Source organism: Aspergillus karnatakaensis, assembly GCF_047715665.1.
Source record: "Aspergillus karnatakaensis strain CBS 102800 unplaced genomic scaffold BJY04scaffold_7, whole genome shotgun sequence".
In the NCBI taxonomy this organism is placed as follows: domain Eukaryota; kingdom Fungi; phylum Ascomycota; class Eurotiomycetes; order Eurotiales; family Aspergillaceae; genus Aspergillus; species Aspergillus karnatakaensis.
The window spans coordinates 272,749-289,283 of NW_027395719.1; the positions used below are offsets into that span (position 1 = coordinate 272,749).

At 52.3% G+C, this 16,535-nt stretch overlaps 4 protein-coding genes across 4 annotated transcripts; 3 read left to right on the top strand and 1 right to left on the bottom strand.

Annotated features, from left to right (window-relative positions):
- Positions 1-6,885: 6,885 nt before the first annotated feature.
- Positions 6,886-9,007, top strand: BJY04DRAFT_180456 (putative HLH transcription factor (Hpa3)). Its single transcript, XM_073710063.1, has 4 exons — positions 6,886-7,156; positions 7,217-7,936; positions 7,992-8,231; positions 8,284-9,007. The coding sequence occupies exons 1-4, from the start codon at positions 6,943-6,945 to the stop codon at positions 8,595-8,597; spliced, it is 1,488 nt and encodes a 495-aa protein (XP_073575055.1). The 5' UTR covers positions 6,886-6,942; the 3' UTR covers positions 8,598-9,007.
- A 130-nt stretch (positions 9,008-9,137) lies between these two features.
- On the top strand, positions 9,138-10,382 carry BJY04DRAFT_180457 (uncharacterized protein). Its single transcript, XM_073710064.1, has 2 exons — positions 9,138-9,737; positions 9,812-10,382. The coding sequence occupies exon 1, from the start codon at positions 9,328-9,330 to the stop codon at positions 9,643-9,645; it is 318 nt and encodes a 105-aa protein (XP_073575056.1). The 5' UTR covers positions 9,138-9,327; the 3' UTR covers positions 9,646-9,737; positions 9,812-10,382.
- On the top strand, positions 9,837-13,772 carry BJY04DRAFT_214577 (uncharacterized protein; the record flags this gene model as incomplete). The annotated part of the gene is made up of 1 exon (XM_073715257.1): positions 9,837-13,772. One exon carries the CDS (start codon positions 9,837-9,839, stop codon positions 13,770-13,772), a length of 3,936 nt encoding a protein of 1,311 aa, XP_073575057.1.
- A 104-nt stretch (positions 13,773-13,876) lies between these two features.
- Positions 13,877-16,360, bottom strand: BJY04DRAFT_180462 (BCS1 and AAA domain-containing protein). Its single transcript, XM_073710065.1, has one exon. It carries the CDS (start codon positions 15,963-15,965, stop codon positions 13,995-13,997), a length of 1,971 nt encoding a protein of 656 aa, XP_073575058.1. The 5' UTR covers positions 15,966-16,360; the 3' UTR covers positions 13,877-13,994.
- Between the last annotated feature and the right edge of the window lie 175 nt (positions 16,361-16,535).

Consider the following 16,535-nt stretch of genomic DNA (forward strand, 5'->3'; position numbering starts at 1 on the left):
CGAAGGAATCAATCCTGACAGTGCGGGGACGTTGGCATCTTGGAAATCAGACTTGTCGAGCAGCTAGCAGCAGCTTGATATTTGAGCTCTTGGCTTGAAGGTGGAGGATTGACTCTTGAGTATCTCCGCGGAAGAGGTTCGCTATCTACTGTGTGGAGTAAGTAGGTAGTCGGGGTCTTCCGAACTATCAATATTCTAGAGGTTATTCAAATAGTGAGATAGGCAATAGATAACATAACCTAAGCTGTGTCATGAAACTGATGAGAGATAAGATAACTAGTGCTGAGCTACGGCCCGTAGTACAGTTGCCTTCGGAAATGGAATATATATTGGTGATCAAGATCATCACGATGCAGAGGAGATCAGATCACCGCCCGCTCTATACCTCGCGCAACTATACACAAGGCTCAAGCTGACCACCAAGATCACATTCGATTACATAGAACCATAGAGCCTTGAGGATCATTAAAGACCCAAGATTTGAAGATGTATCCATTGCGTGATCGCCAGCCATGCATCGACTATCGCGCTCACGAATGGCCGATCCTCCAGCCACCCGAGCTCGGATCAATGGTATTGCAAACCGAACCAGCTGAAGGCAATTTCACGCGAGCCTGATTGCCATCCAGTAGATGCATTGCTGTGTAACCATCCCGTTGTACGTTAGGCAGTAGCATTCTCTTTGTGCTGGGGCAAACTGATGGATCAAGCTGCAGAATGCTCTGAGCGCGATTGATGGCATTGATAGTCGGGATGCTGTGACCCATAAACTACAGCATGCGCTTTGATGACCTGGAGAGAATAATAGATTAAGTCGGGGACTCCTGACGATACAGGCGCAAAGTCGAGGGTGTGATTGTGATAGACATCCCTGCCAGTCTCAACAATCCTTCACCCCGCCATTCTTGGCTCTCATAATCCTGGCATACAGCAAGAATCGATTCGGCTTCGGAAGACAGAAGGCCCTCGAAGCGCGCAGTGCAGAATTATCACTTGAGAACTGACAGGGAGCATCCTGGCCGGGTCACACCGCTGCATGTGGCCGGCCGATTGATGTATGCACCATGTATTTGCGGGAGGCATTGCCTCGTTATACGGAGTCTTTGTCCGGCACCCGTGGACGGCATGCGGAGAGAGGAGCGCCGTCGATTCGTCTTCTTCGATCAAAAATCCCCGGGGCGGGATTTTCAAGGCCGGTTGTGAATTGGCCTGAGGGCTTTCTCCCGGTTGACAAGGATGTTGGCAGCTTCCTACCCTCGTAAGACGGAATGAATGAAGGTGAATGGCAGGATGCGGCGGTCGGTAGATTCGGAGCCCTTCAGGTGCCGGTAAAACTCCTTGTCAGCGGCCATCGTCTCGGATGAACGCCTGTCTGTAGACTCGAGGGTCGGGGGAGGGGGGAGGGGATAGTTTGACCGCATTGGTCTCTGGTGGTTGGCTCAAAAATGAGGAAGACGGCGGGCGCAAACAAGGAACTCTTGGTCCCTGTTGTTGATCCCCGCGCGATGATGCTCATCGAGACTGTTTGAATAATGAGTCTGCGCTGCTGCAGGCTCCGATTGTTGAGTTTGTCTGATTGCCATGCTTTATCATTGGTGTGACCTCGCGCCCATGCTGTGGCGTCGTAGCTATCGCTGATGGTTACAGCGCATGTTCGCCTATTTCTTCCATTAGGCAAACCAGCTGAAGTTTAGAACTCGAGAGGTGAGAGTAAAGTGAGAAATGGAAAGACGGATAATGGGAGACCGGTGAGCTTGGCAGCGGCAAAGAGACAGGAGAAGCTTAATTGTTCCCTAGTCGAGTGACTCTATCGTCTACACCAGAGTCTCCTCTCTCAAGACTTCAGAGTTGCAGGTCAGAATGATCTACTCCGTACAGTACTCTCCATCGCAAAGTTGTCAGGAGTCAAGACTCATTGATCTTCAAACCTTATTTCTGGCCATTCTTTGTGCTCCTGACTCGCAACAGTCGGAGCCATTCCCCTCCCTACATTATTGCGTGCGCTCGGCCGCCGTTAAGAGACAAAAGTCAAGCAAGGACAAGCAAGCCGATCGGCATGCGCGAGTCAGAGCATTAAACGGGGAATTGTTGCCTCAATCTACCAGGGAAGCCTGTTCAACAACCAGGAAAGTCGGAATCGGAACAATGTCGTAGAAGCTCCGGCCTCGAGAGTCGAGAGTCGAGGTTGTCCAGCAGGGAGATCCCCCAGACTGTGGAGGCTACGCCGCATGTGGACGAATACATCAGGTCACATTCCTGCGAGCGGGGCATATCGTCATCACAAAGACATGGCTAAATTGTGAAGACTCGAAGAGTCGGATATAATGTCAAGTTCAAGCAGGCTGTGCCAATAAGCGTGGTTGGCGTGGGCATACAGTTCAGCGTTGCAAGGGATCAAAATCACCACCACCACCTCCTCACCCCATGCTACCCGCATGTTGTCTGTGTTGACTGAACCAGGAAAAGAAGCATTATCCCTTGAGAAGCAAGACACATCCATACAGAGCCAAGCAACCGCATGCAGTGTCCACGGTCCAAGCTTCAGGCGTCTTCCACGACTGCAGTCTGCAACATGTTTCTTAGCGGCGATCATTCCACACTTTCCCGTGGATGCCACTGCCATGTGTCTGCTGGAAAGTCAAATCCATTCGAGAGGTTCACTCCATTTTTGGTCTCTGCATTCCACCCGAGTTAGTCGAGTACAGTATACTGCAGTCGGCGCGGTAGCTAGTTGTTTGCGAGCTATAGCTTTCATGCGTCAATACGTATCGCTGTGTAGATTTTCAGAGCACCGCAAACGAGACTTGTTGGTTCTGTTGAGTCTGCAGAGTGCTCGATTTATTGAAGAAGCCTTGATAATCGATGGCACCGGATAACCCAGGATGGCCTCATCAGTTCATTGGATAAGTGTCAAAACGGAAGGATAACGGTGGGATTGCAAACTGATCGACCTCTTTGTGAGAGACAGGTGTCTGATGATGATTTCTGCTGAGCTTCCCCACTCCAACAGACTCGTACAACTACAAACTGCAAGGAGGGCCATGCCACTCAACGCGACACCGTTACCCGATTACGTGGCTGACGCGATGCTTTTGGCAGTTCGCATCCCTTCTCTTGAACCCCTGGAGTCGATCCTTCAGTTGGGCCACGTGAATGTCGCCCATATCGAGATCGTTGCCGGTCGAGAGTAGCCTCGCCTAGGTCAGTGTCACTGCTCAGGCTCTCATCAACCATCACATGTTGCACGCCTTCGATAGCAGCATACGACAGAAATGTGGGCGATGAATCAGTTCGGTCGGCGAATTAAGCTATAAAAAAAAAAAAGGCTGCCGGCAGTCCGATTGTGACTGCGCCGTTAGAAAAAAGCTAAACAATGACGCAAAGACTCTGAAGTCCGGAGTCTGGTTCTGGGCAGGAAAGCTGGAGCAGAGGGACAAGTGACAAGTCGGACGCCGGGACGACACATGCCAGCCACTTTGTCAAAGCATGGAAGCAAATCCCTGGCATACCGAGAATCCCTGGTCAGAAACGTGCCTTCAATTTTCTTTCACTTCCGCCACCACTCTTGTCGTTTCTTCACACTTTTTCCGCCTTCAGTCTTCCCCCCACGGAGAGACCGGGAACTCTGGAGTCTGCAGACTGCGGCTGCATATCTGCAAAATAATGCTCTGTTCATCAGGCCATTCAACTTCGCACTTCCGATTTGCTTGTCCGGATTCGATCGTCTCCGATCTTTTCCCTGAGTCCCACTTCCCGTCTGACCTTGCGTGCGCCGTGCCTCCTTAGTCCAGACTTGGTCTAGCTTCCGGGGAAATCGGGGCTGTTCCTTCCTTCAGTAGCACCTCCCTATTCGGGGATGGCTCGTTTCTCTCCTCGTCTAGAGTGGCCTCCGACTCACTCTAGACTTCTCACTCTGACTCGGTCGGGTCAAGTTCCAAAAGAGTGGAAGATAGGGTCAAACTTCATCTCGGAGGCTGTTAGCTAACCGCCGTCCTCAAAGGCCAGAAGCGGGCCATTCCGACGTCCGATGCTAGCTCATCCTGACGCTAACTGCAAAAGTCGTCGAGTCCGCTTGACCAGTAATGAGAGAATGATCTTGTCGCAAATTACACAGCAGACCAGGGTCAATGAATTGCTTGAACAAGGTGTCTCTTCCGTCTCGCCCACATGCTTCAGCCAGGTGGTCAGTGATGTGGGGTGTGGCGTGAAGGAGACAGGGCACGCAGCGAGCATGGCAGACCCCTGCCACGGATGGTGCAAGACTCCCTTGGCGCGATCTGCGCCTTCGATTGCCCGAGACGGTCTCCACGTTTACCCAAGTCCGGCAAGGTCTTTCAACCTCAGGCTGAGCTCCCTCGAAGATGTCTGTACTCGACACGTCGAATCCGTAGAGTACCGCTGCGGAGTACCTGAGTGTACTGTACAAGGAACCAAGAAAGCCTCGGACTTCAAGAATGCTGCAGGAACAAGGATTTCCTGCCATAAATTTGCTATGCATAAATTCATAACTTCTTGACAGGAGTCTTGACTCTGCTCCGGAGTCGGCTTCACTCACGCGAAAATTACCCACCCACATGCAAGAGAACGTGGAGAATGGAGGTGCTCGGAATAATGTGGTTGAAGGCTGCCGACCACGACCGACCGATAGGCTCTTTGTGGTTGATCGTCTTCCATGTGGAGAGCTGTATCCAAGTCGACGAAATTCGGTGCCTGTCATTGCGGTCAAGTCGGTACAATGATTGTCACGGGCTGTGCTTGTTCAACCTCAGTCTTTGACCGTGATGATATTGTGTGGCGGCTGCAGCTGCGGCTGGATACGACTACGTACTGTCCTTACTCCGAGTACTGTGCTGCCTATTTACTGGTTGGGAAGCGCCCCAGAAAAGTGCCTCGTGGCAGTGGGCTGTCGAATTCATTTATGATTTTTGGTCCGCAGTAGCGCAGTGAACTTTATAATGCTTGGCTGCTCTCGTCATCCTCGATTCACCAAAGCTTCGGAATTATCCTCAGCTCCAATAAAAAGGGACCTGCCTGTCAGTCGTAGCATCTGCAGGTGAGGTCAAATCCACGGTCCCAGACAAGGACCAGCTCGACTAGGAAACAGACAGGATGTCCACGAGGCAGAGCTCCAGAGCCCAGAGCGAATAAGCCGCCAAGCATAATCTATCAGCTTCTTGCATTGCTCAAATTGTGGTGTATCTTCCCGTCAACGTGCCTGGCGACAGGGCCTGTGAGATGCTGCTCACTTGTCACGCAGCGTCTTGTGTGACCGCTTCTGAGAATTTTGTGTAGTAGTAGATACATAAGAAGAGTCAGGAATGACGGGTCTTCAGGTCACCCAACAACGCTGGACTCTTGTTCTAAAACTCTGGTAAAAAAACGTTGGTGGCTACACCCCATCCTGCGGTACGGAAATTGAGGAGTGGCCCAGCAAGGCGTAATAATATTTTCGGATGAAAAGGTAACTAAATACTTAAAAAGGATAAAAGGGCTGATTGGGACAAAAAGGAAAAGAAAAAGAAAAGAACAGATCTATCCTGTCTTCATTTCTGTCTGCCTGCAATCGAAGTTCGGCTTGTTCTTTCATCTGCAGACAAACACTGCTCTACTCTGTTCGAGAACTACCTACCACTGCTGCAGGAATCCTGGATTCCTCTCCCTCTGGGTCTTCGAGTCCCATCCACCCTCCCATCGCCAATTCTTTCCATCTTTCATCTTTCATCTCTCATTAATTGTCCGGTAAGTACGACCTCACTCCTTAACTCCCCCAAGTGCCTTGATTCCATGTATCCTGCCCAGAGTGCGAGAGTTCTGGTATTTGTCACGGTTCACGACACGGCGACCAGTGTGACCCTCTCTTGTTCTTCCAGTCCCTCTCCCTCCCACGCTTGTTCGTTGCAACTTAACTTAATCGTCTCCCTTGCTCGCGCCCGCTCCCTCCCCGCAGCCAGCTTCGATCTGGCTGGCCACTGAACGATCCATTATTGTCGGTCTCTTTGCCCTAACGGATTCACTAACCAACACTGCCCAATTGTTAGTCCTTCTAGATCTCGTGCCACGTTCTTCTCTCGAAACGTTTGCACTAAAGGTAAGCGACCCGCTCCCTGCAAACCAACCTTGCCCAACATCTTTAAATTATCCCTGGTCTCGTTATTATTATTACTATTATTCATTCATTTTTCTCTCGCCTTCGCCTCCTTTGGGTGAATAATAGGAATTGTACTAATCTGAACCTGGTTTCGATCTCGAACAGATTTTTCGACCTGCTTCTCCACTTTCTTTCTTTCCCTCTCGTTTCGACTGCCGGTGTTTCGGTACGGCACGCCTGCCCGGTGCCTGTCGCTTTATCACCACGCCCCGTTTCTCGTTTCCCGACGACCAACACCACCTCCGTTCCTTCACTACACATCCTTCCTTACCTTGCAGCTCTTATTTCCTAACCTCGACCTCTATCGCGAACCAGTATTCGCTACAAAATATCCTTCTGTGCTCGGTGACGTGACTGACTCGGTGATTAAGTTCTCCGTCTGCGTTGACCTCAGTGCCATTGGAAAGAAGGGATAAACTCAAGAAGGCGGCGCATTCCCAACTCTGGCTTGACTCGTGGGATCGCGATTCGACCTCGAGAAGGACTTGTGTTTGATCTTGCGTTTACATGGAGATCGGCGCACATCCTAGAATACACTCAGGCTGTTCCAATTCCGTTTCATGACTTCGAAAGTCCCTTCCGGTTATACACCTCTCGAAGACCATTTTGCTCGGCCATACGTCGCAATCAAACGGATAACCGATTTATACCCTCGAAACTCGCTCGTTCGATCTCTTGGAACATGAGATAGTGCGCCTGTCTCGGACCTTTTCGATCTTGCTTTTCGTCCTTTCAACCACAACGCTCCTTTCCTTTTTTTTTTTTCTCTTGATACCCAATCTCAGCTTACAATTATGGAACCAACCGTGAACCATCGGCCGTGGGAGCCGCAACACACTCCGCTACAGAATACTCCTGTCACTAGCTCTACGCAAACCCTCCCATCAATCTCAACCTTAACGGCCAGCATGGGTCACGCGCCAGCGCCCGCGGAGAAGTCGCCCGGAAACGCTTCTTTGAATACGATTGAGCGCGACTCGGGGAATTGGTCAATGCCTCAAAGTGCTAGTTTGTCACCCGTATCCTGCCTTGATGTTTTGGTGGCTGAATCTAACCACTCGACTCTAGGATCCTCGACTTACTCGACAGCGACGAACGGAACTGGCAACCAGCCCACACTCTCCTTTCTCACCTCTTCCCACCCCTCTCCGCAACGTGTCTCCTATGTCTCCGATAGATCTCCTTACCCCGGTGATCATTCGCATACCACCACGCCACCATCCGCCGGAGCGCAACCGTCTCCGAACTTTGCGTCGTCGCAGCCTAATACATTGCCCTCGCTCAACCAGAACTACGAAACCTCTTCACAACGTGGCAGCGTTGTAGAGGTGGTGGAGTCCCGACGAAGCAGCGTGGACAGTAGGGTGAACCAAGGCATCAGCTCCCTTGCTATAAACCCGGCTTCTCCATACCACAGTACGAACGCGTCCCAATCATCGATCGTATCAGGGCTGCAGAGAGAACGTGGTATCTCAACAGACGGCAATGGATACAGAGGTCCTCGTTTCTCCGGAGCTAGTGCGCCTCTGTCACCCTTAGGACCGCGAGAACAGCGTGGGTTTGCGGCTGGCCGCACAGCACCCGCAATCTCGTCCAATCCGAGATCCGAGATTTACAACGCAGAGGCCCCGACTGCCGGTCTCGCCTATGCCTTCCCTGACCCAGACGTCTCGCAGCGCTCAGATTCCTTTTCGGGTGAGCAGGCCTCGCAATTCTCCCGCAAGGCTAGTGCCACGGAATCTTTATCGAGCTTGTACTCGGAATCTCGGCTACCCCATGGGCAGCATGGTATGTAAATGTTGCGGAAGTTGTTAGATAGTGGCTCTAGACTGACTAGTCATAGAACTTCCTCCGAGCGTCCACCATCATTCATTGCAGCACAAGCAAATCCGTGGTCTGATCGGAGAATCCGATCCTCACCCCGGCAACACGCCGTATAGTAGAACGCCAGAACTTAGAGTCACGCATAAGCTAGCAGAGCGGAAGCGTCGCAGCGAGATGAAGGATTGTTTTGAAGCCTTACGAAATCGTCTCCCACAAAACCAGAACAACAAGTCTAGCAAATGGGAGACATTAACAAGAGGTATGCCCTAATTTATTACGTGTCAGACTTGGCCAATGGCTAATTTCCCTAGCAATTGAACATATCGTTAGCATAGAGAACTCGCTCTCGAACGCTCGGAGGGAAAACGAGTTCCTCCGGGCCGAGCTGGAAGAAATGCGGGCCCAGCTCAATCAACAACAAGCAAATGGGCAGTCCCGGCCACCGTCAATCTTCGAGCACCACTCAATGCCGACACCAGCGAATGGCCAGAGCCATGGGCCCATGTTCCCCGGCTATAACCCGGGGCCAGGAATCGCACAGGAGCAGCCGCGTACTTTACCTCCTCTCATCAACAGCTCCGTTGCCCCGATGCAAGGCGTGCAGTATACAGATGACCGACGATAACCCCGGCGTCAATCTCATCGTCGTTGAGGGGTATTCATGTCAATACTCCTTCCTTTCCCTATCCAGAATATCGTGTAGACTTGTTTGGGTGGCTCTTTGGTTCAACAAGCGATCTTTTGCTGCAACGCTACGCGACGAACATGTCTGTTCTGTGGTTTTCCTCATATATATCATTTGCATTGTTATGGGTGTATTATGGCATTCAGAAGGCTGGAAATGAAATGGGTATTGTTATTATGCATCTGACGCTGATGGAGTTACTTTGGGTGGGGATGCAAGTTTGAGATTGGCTACTCTGGGATATGGTGTTTGGAACAGGACTACAAGAAATCGAACTTCTTAAGCGCCGTCGAGGCCTGCCCAAATGTTCAAACAGACCAGAGCTGTCAAGAATAGAACAGTGACTCTCCTCTGTAGACAATTGGATTGAAGAGGGTGAAACAAGAGTGCAGCCAATCAGAACAGGCCGGAACAAAAATAGCGTTGAGCTCTTGAAGGCTCCCGAGCTCGGCGGCTACAGAGCTGCCAACCACTCCCTCCCAGCCAATCCTCTGCTTCATCTTCCATTCTCTCTGATTCTTGCAGCGTTCATCTTGAAATCCTGTCCAATAGCCTATCTGTCTTGTCTCAGGGGTCTAATTCTGCAGAATGCTCTGCCAGATGTCCACAGTCTCGCCCATGCCCTGGTGCATGAGGCTTGAGCTCCTTGAAGATCGACCCAGTAAACAAAATGGGCGCGTGCTGCTGTTTTCCTAAAACTCCTCTGCATCTTGCTTGTTTCTGCGTTGTTTCTGTGTTTTCTGTGCCTTTGTCTCACTTGCTTTGCTGCTGTGAGCCTGCACACCATCTCGACTTCTTCTTTTTTCATCACCGGTTTATTTTCATACCTCTTTCTCAGCCTGAAACGCTGGATGACTCATGGCCTTTGAATGACAATAGGTGGCGCTGCATGGTTCTGTGGGAGGAGTGGCTTTGGTTGGCATTGTCTCATTCACGGCGTCTTTCATTCAGCCATCGTCTTTCAATTGTGTTTCGGCCGCATCTATAGAGCCTCTGGACTGTTTCAGCCTGCCTTTCTCTACAACCATTACAGATCTCGACCGTTTGCTCTTGATCTTCTCTTTAGTGTTTCTTGTCCCGGTGGGTAGCTATGAGCTCCGTCTGATCGACATACACTTTCCTTGACACCACTAACACACAATCATGTTGGATAGTCTCCAGCTACGGAGGCTCAGAAAGATGCCATCCGGTTCAGAGCGCAAGCGGACGCAACTGACGATTCCAAAGGCTGGCGCTCAACTGACAATACCGCAAATCCCCAAGTTTCCGCTCTCGTCGCCGATTACAGAGGAGGTTGCCAGTCCGACTTCGTCCTCGTCGGAGGACCGGGACATGGAACGAAACCGGCCGTTTGAGTTCCTGGCGAAGATGTCAAGTAAGAAACCCGTGGTTCAGAAGGCAGCTCCCGACAGGATTCGGGATTTTGAGCGGAGTGTTGTGAACGCTATTGAGGGGCGGGGAGAGAGCAGTTCGGCTTTCGAGACAGCACGGAAGAACTCAGAACGACCGGTAGGGTTGAACTTGGATATTCCCCAGGCGACTACTCAACCGCGGACGGAGACATCGGCTGCTTTTGTCGATTTGAACGACCTCAAAGTGCTCTCGAAGACGAGGGAAGACGAAAGGGTGGCGCTGAAGCTCAAAGGCATTCTGAAAAAGGGGGATACCCGGGGATTTCAACGGTTGCCGGACGACCCTACGGACTCGGGTGAAGGGAGGAAGAGAGCGTCGTTGCTTGGAGTCGTTTCGAAGAGTTCGAAGAAGAAGGCTAGGGACGATGGCATCTCGCCAACCGACCGGCCTATTGTCATTGGGTTCTCCGTTCCATATGACTCCCCGGAGCTTTACGATGAGAAAACAAAGGAGCTTGATAGTGCAGGCACTCAACAAACTCCACTTACACCATCTATAGTAGTTACCCCTGCGAAGGAGGACAGCTTCTGGGGCCATCTCAGTCCCGAGGGCACGAGACCGAGAGCAGCATCCAGCGTTTACTCACGGCCCGCTTCATATATGGGCCCTAATCTAGCTGACGCGCCTCCCGTTCCAGCCCTTCCTGCGCTGTACTCGACTGGACGCGATGAAGGCAACAGCACGGATCTTAGCTCTGGGATGTCCCTGGACACCGTTCGAAAACGACGTTCTTACTCTACCGGCGCCGTCAGTGAGAAAACTGAGAAACCACCAGCGCCTCGCTCGCGGTCTCGCTCCAACGAAAAGCTGCCAAAGCCCTCCGACCGGCTTACGATCAACACAACGTTAAACGCACGCGCGTCTCAAGGGTGGTGGAGCTACCTTTTATCCCCTTTACTCAGTGCCAGCTCACTACTGAGTCCGAAATCACCATTCAGAACTCGCGCTCCACCATTACCTCCCATCGAAACCAGCTCCACAGGCCTGACGGATGACTGGTGGGATGAAAAGGAGCAATGGGAGGAGAAAGAGAAGGAGATCTCGTACTTCTCCCCGGACACCCCACATCCATCGGAGGCTGCTCGAAAACGGATATCAAGTTGGCAGAACAATGTCAATGGGAATCCATTTGCCGACTTTGACTGGAGTATAGAAGAGCAGACAGAAGCTGTGAGAGACCGAGGGTTCGCATCAATGATGTTCACGGGTCAGAGGATAGAGGGCGCTGCGGCTGAGTATTATCAAGCTTGTGCTCATGAACTCTTCAGCCATACTCCCTACTTCGAATGCGTGAATCATGTCTGCTCAATCACGCCGAAAGACAAGATACCCGTTGTTACTTCCAGCCCGCCGCTCCCGGACTCGTCATCACAGAGGGGCCTCTTGATTGATGTTGACGATGTGCCTCGATCGAATAATCCGGATTCTCCGGCTTCTGGAATAACGTCCATCAATTCGAGCCCTTCGGATGATGCGAGCCCGATTTCTAAGGAACTACACTCATCTTTGAAGAGTTCAAGAGCACTACCCAGCGAAATCATTCCTCAAACTCCAAAAATCACCTCCCCCGCCCCTGAACCTTTCGCGAATACCAGACAGCTCGACTCGCCAGACCAAGGTGAGAGCCAGTCTACTAATCCGTTTCTTCAACAAAGGGAGATCCCGACTCCAGCTCCAGCTCCCAACATTCAGATTCAACAGCCTGCGGCTCCCGCGCCCGCTAATATCAGTATTGAAAGCGCCCCCGCCCCCGCGCCAGCGAATATCCATATCCAAGTTCCCACTCAGCCTCCCCCAAACTTTTATTTCAATCAGCCTCTTCCTACTGCTCCAGCAGCGGCAACAGAATCTCCTGATGCTTTTGAGACTACGAGGGCTGCCCCTATGCCACCCATGGCTGCAGCTCCAGTAGCTTCGGAGCCATTTGCGCCTGCAGCTCGCACAGCTCCCCCGCCTATTGCGATGCCTTCTCCCGAACAAGTGCCTCCTCCAAGCTATGGAGCGCAGCCGAACTCTCCTTATCCTCGCCCACCGGAAAGCCTCCAGGAAAGAGGTGCGATCCGACTCTCTAATATGCCTGCCGGTCCTGCGCCGGCGTACACACCTCACGACAGTTCAGTTGGTCTTCCGCCGAGACCACGGGCCATTCCAACCGCAAGAGAGGACCTTACACACTCTATGACCGAGAGAGAAAGAATAGAGGATCGTCTGAGGCGGCTTGAGAGAGAGGGCGAGATTGGTGGGGAATCCAGTGGGTGGTGGAAAAGTAGAGGCATTTGGAGCAAAAAAGGATGTTTCGGCAGGAAAGGCAAAAAAGGCAAGGAAGGACGCATGAAGCGTCGATGGTACTTTGCCATTTGTCTCTTGTTCATCGGCATTGTTGTCGGTGCTGTGCTGCTAGCAATATTCCTGACGAGAAAGGGAGATGGCACCCCAGTCCAGTCTCAATGGCTAAACTTGACCGGCTACCCACCAATGCCAACAGGCATCTCAACAATCGCCGGCCCGGAAGCTCAAATGCAAGAATCAGGCTGCATCAACCCATCATCCATGTGGAGCTGCGCGCTACCAAAAGAGCAACACTCCGCCAACAAGCCCTACAACGCCAACCAGCCCAACTTCCGCGTCGAAATCCGTTTCCAAAACGGCACCTACGACCACAGCACAGCCATCGCCTCGCGCTCCCTGAACCTTCTCTCAAGAAGCAACAATCAGCTCTTCAACCCCAACCCCTCACCCCCATCCACCAAAGACCAACAATTCCTCGGCCAGTACACAGACAAAACCTCCGAGCCCTACGAAGGCGAAGAAACCCCCTTCTACATCACCCTCATGTCCACCACGCAACACCTGACCTCATCCTCAGCATCCGAACTCACCAAACGAGACACCAACACCAACACCAACACCACCGCAAACTCAAACACAACAACCACCTTCCCAGACCTCGACTCCATCGTCCCCTCCCCAGCCACCGACTCAGATGGCTCTGCCGCCGCCGCAGTCCTCCACCCATTCCCCTCGTCACAGCCAGTCCGCCTCTACAACCGCGGCAAATCCGACGAGCACTATGGCTTCTACACGTACTACGACAAATCGATCTTCCTCTCCACCTCAACCCCACTAACCGGCAAGAAGGACAACGCGGGCAACGACACGAACGGCGGGTCGAGTAAAGAAGACGCCCGTGTGCGGTGCACGTGGGCTCAAACGCGCTTCCTTGTTCAGATCTGGACGCGGCCGGAGGAGTCTGGGCGGAGCGTCCTGGGGCGGGCGAGTAGCAGTAGGAATGAGACCGAGATGGGTTCCGAGACGGACACAGACGCAGAGGAAGAGGAAGAGGAGACTGTGTCTTCCGCGACAGACTTTACGCGCCCCGGCTCGTTTCCGTACCCTGTTACTGTGACTGTTGATCGCCATGGCGGGAACACGAGCAGGAAGTTGGTGTACTGCTATGGTTTGGAAGAGGATATGCGTGTGAACAAGACGGAGGTGAAGTTGCAGTTGGAGGATCGGGGGGTTGGAGGGGAGGTTGTCAATCCTGCACCTGGGATCTTTGATTTGATGGGTGAGAGTGGTGGGAATGGTAGTGAAGATGAGGATAAGAATGAGAAACGCGATGATGAGGAGGAGTATGGAGGGTATGATGGTGGAACTGGCGGGTGCTCTTGTCAGTGGGTTAATTGGGTGGGGAGTAGTTAGTTTGATGTGTTTTATTTATTAGTTTATAATGATTGTTCAAAAATAGATTTACCATATTCATCATTACTTTTGACTTTTATCACTGAACTGCCTGCCGTGTCTATGTCTGTCTATAGCTCATAGTGCTTCCCCCAAAGGATAAAATGGTGAGCAAGATTTGTCTTCTAGTTAGATGCTATCTAGCGGAAGGGTATCTAGCCTGTAATGCAAATTGTCTGTCTATCATGAGTTCGTTGTTCCGTTGGTGATTCCATTGGTGGTGCTGTCGGTGGTCTTCTCAGCCTCTTTGGACTCTTCCTCCTTGGAGTCTTCCACCTTGTCCACCCCGTTGACCTTGGGTTCGTCCGTCTTCGCCTGTTCGGTCTTCGCAGACTCGCCCCCATTGACCTCTCCAGACTTCTCCGTATCTGCCGACTTCTCGCCTTCAGTCTTCTTCTCCTCCGACTTCTCCGACGACTTGCCAATAAGGACCTCCCCCTTCGCGATCCGCGCCTTCTTATCTCTTGTCTCTACAACCCACTGCTTCGCTCCTTCAATCGCACCCTCAGGGTCTGTCTTGTGATGAAGCAAGTACCCCTGGATCTCAGCAGGAGTGAACTCGCCCTCCGGCACATTCTCCGCAAACCTCTCTGCCCACAAACTGACCTTCTCCGCAGGAAACTTGCCACCAAGGTCATTGGCGGCAGACTTCTTCGCATTCGCCTGGATCTTCGCCTTCAGCGCACGGGATAGTTTCTCCGTCGTCGAAGCGCGCAAATCTCCCTCGAGCGTGGAATAGATAGCCGAGAAGAGCTCCCTGATATCCGCAGCAGACGAGTACCCAAAGGCGATGGTCAGATCAACTCGTCCAGGGCGAATGAGCGCAGGATCCAGCTTCTCCGGGTGATTCGTCGTCATAACCAGAATACGTCCCTCGCAGGCAGCGACACCATCAATGACATTCAACAGTCCAGACAGTGAAACACCCTGCTTCTCCAGCACACTCGGCCCCGAAGCCCCCTCCTCCTGCGGCGGCGTCACCTCCACAGCCTCCTCCTTCTTCCCATCCTCCGCACTGCGCTTCTGTGACATCCCCGCACAATCCACATCCTCCAAAAGCACAATGCACCGTCTCGGCAACTCCGCAAACAGCGCCATCAGCTCATCCTCATCCAAGCTCTTCGAGCTCAAATTCAGCAAATAAAGCTCCAACCCCAACAACCCAGCCGCAGCAAAACAGAGACTCGTCTTCCCCGTCCCCGGCGGCCCATGCAACAAATACCCCCTGCGGTACGGAATCCCCCGATTCGAATACCACCGCCTCGTCCGCGGATGCAAATACTCCTTGATATCCCCAATAAACCCATCCTTCTGCCCCTTATCCAACACCACCGTCGACAGCGCCCTGGGAGTCCTAGCCATACACCTCGACCACTCCGTATATCCACCACTCTTCTGCCCGCGGTAGATAACAGTATTATGACTATCCCGCGCAACATAGCTCTTCTGCGCCTCAATCAACAACTCCTTCAACACACGCGGGTCCCGCCCAACACAGGAAATCGACAGCCGCTCCGGCGCCTTGCTCCCATACCCGTAGTACGTCCCGCCGCCATTCTTGTTCTCCTCCTTCTCCCGGATAAACGCGAGCGGGCGCCCATGGAACCAGAAATAGTGCGTCCCCTCGGACGGCGTGAACCGCAGCTTCTTGTGCTTGTCCCGCGCCGTCGCTTTCGCCCAGTACGTGTCAAAGTCAACAATCACGTTCCCTTCTTCGTCGATCTCGTCACTCTCGCCCCACCCGTCGCTGTCTTCGTCGTCGGAATCATAGTACCGTGAGGATCCGGAGATTCGGGTTCCCGCTACAAACTGCGTCGTCCGGTTCGTGAACGGCTGCTGCGCGAGCCAGTGCATCAGGTAATTGTACACGTCGTCGTCGTGCCGGATTTCGGCGGTGCAGATGCAGTGCTGCTGGAAAAGAGAGGAGACTTGCTGGTAGATGTAGCGGGATGCGGCGGCGAAGATGGCTACCAGGAGGAGCGTTGGCAGGTGTTGGCTGAGGTCGATCTGGAGGTAGGTTTTAAGTAGCCGCGAGAGCATCGAGTACCCCGGGATGAAGGTTTCGAGCAGCGCGGTGTCCGTGGGGCTGAGCAGGGTGGACATTGTTGGTGTTGAGGAGGTTGTGTTGAGGGTTGTGGGGTTGGTGGAGGGCATGATGGAGATGTGGTGTAGGTGGGAGGCGAGGGGTGTTGTGTTATATAGGGAATACTGTATTTGAGGTAAGTGAGATGAGATAAAGGTAAAGGTAAAGGTGAATGAAGGCAAACAAATCGCCCTCAGATGAATGAAATCCGTTCAATGAATCCAAAGTCTAAAAGTAAAGTAAAGAATCAGAAAGACAGCCAAAGGCTAGCGCCTCTTTATACAAACAATTTGGTTAACCCCAAAGGTAGCAAGCAGGCAGGCTGAGAGCAATCAATCAACCAGGGCCAGGCAGACATGCAGTCTGATTCTGCCATTCAAGACAGTCTTACCCCACAGGAACAGGTCGGGTAGCTGAACTCAGAAATGATCTCTGTCTGTCTCAACGGTGATTCATCGCTTCTCCACTGCAGCCCTTGACCTCATGCAGCAGTGAGTCACTGGCACTGTGCAACTGCATGAGGCTGATGGGATCAGCCTTAGGCGCTAAGTTAGCAGGCTAGGCTAGGTAGGCTTCAGCTGAGATCGACAGCGCCACAGAAGGTTCTAAGGATCAACAATGGTACAGTCACGGTCTTGCTT

What these genes read in the sequence shown, in the direction of transcription:
- BJY04DRAFT_180456 (XM_073710063.1), top strand. Translation starts at nt 6,943, where the DNA reads ATGGAACCAACCGTGAACCATCGGCCGTGGGAGCCGCAACACACTCCG. An exon ending in GTCAATGCCTCAAAGTGCTA is followed by an intron (nt 7,157 to 7,216) that starts GTTTGTCACCCG and finishes ACTCGACTCTAG; the next exon opens with GATCCTCGACTTACTCGACA. An exon ending in ATGGGAGACATTAACAAGAG is followed by an intron (nt 8,232 to 8,283) that starts GTATGCCCTAAT and finishes TAATTTCCCTAG; the next exon opens with CAATTGAACATATCGTTAGC.
- BJY04DRAFT_180457 (XM_073710064.1), top strand. Translation starts at nt 9,328, where the DNA reads ATGGGCGCGTGCTGCTGTTTTCCTAAAACTCCTCTGCATCTTGCTTGT.
- BJY04DRAFT_180462 (XM_073710065.1), bottom strand. Translation starts at nt 15,965, where the DNA reads ATGCCCTCCACCAACCCCACAACCCTCAACACAACCTCCTCAACACCA.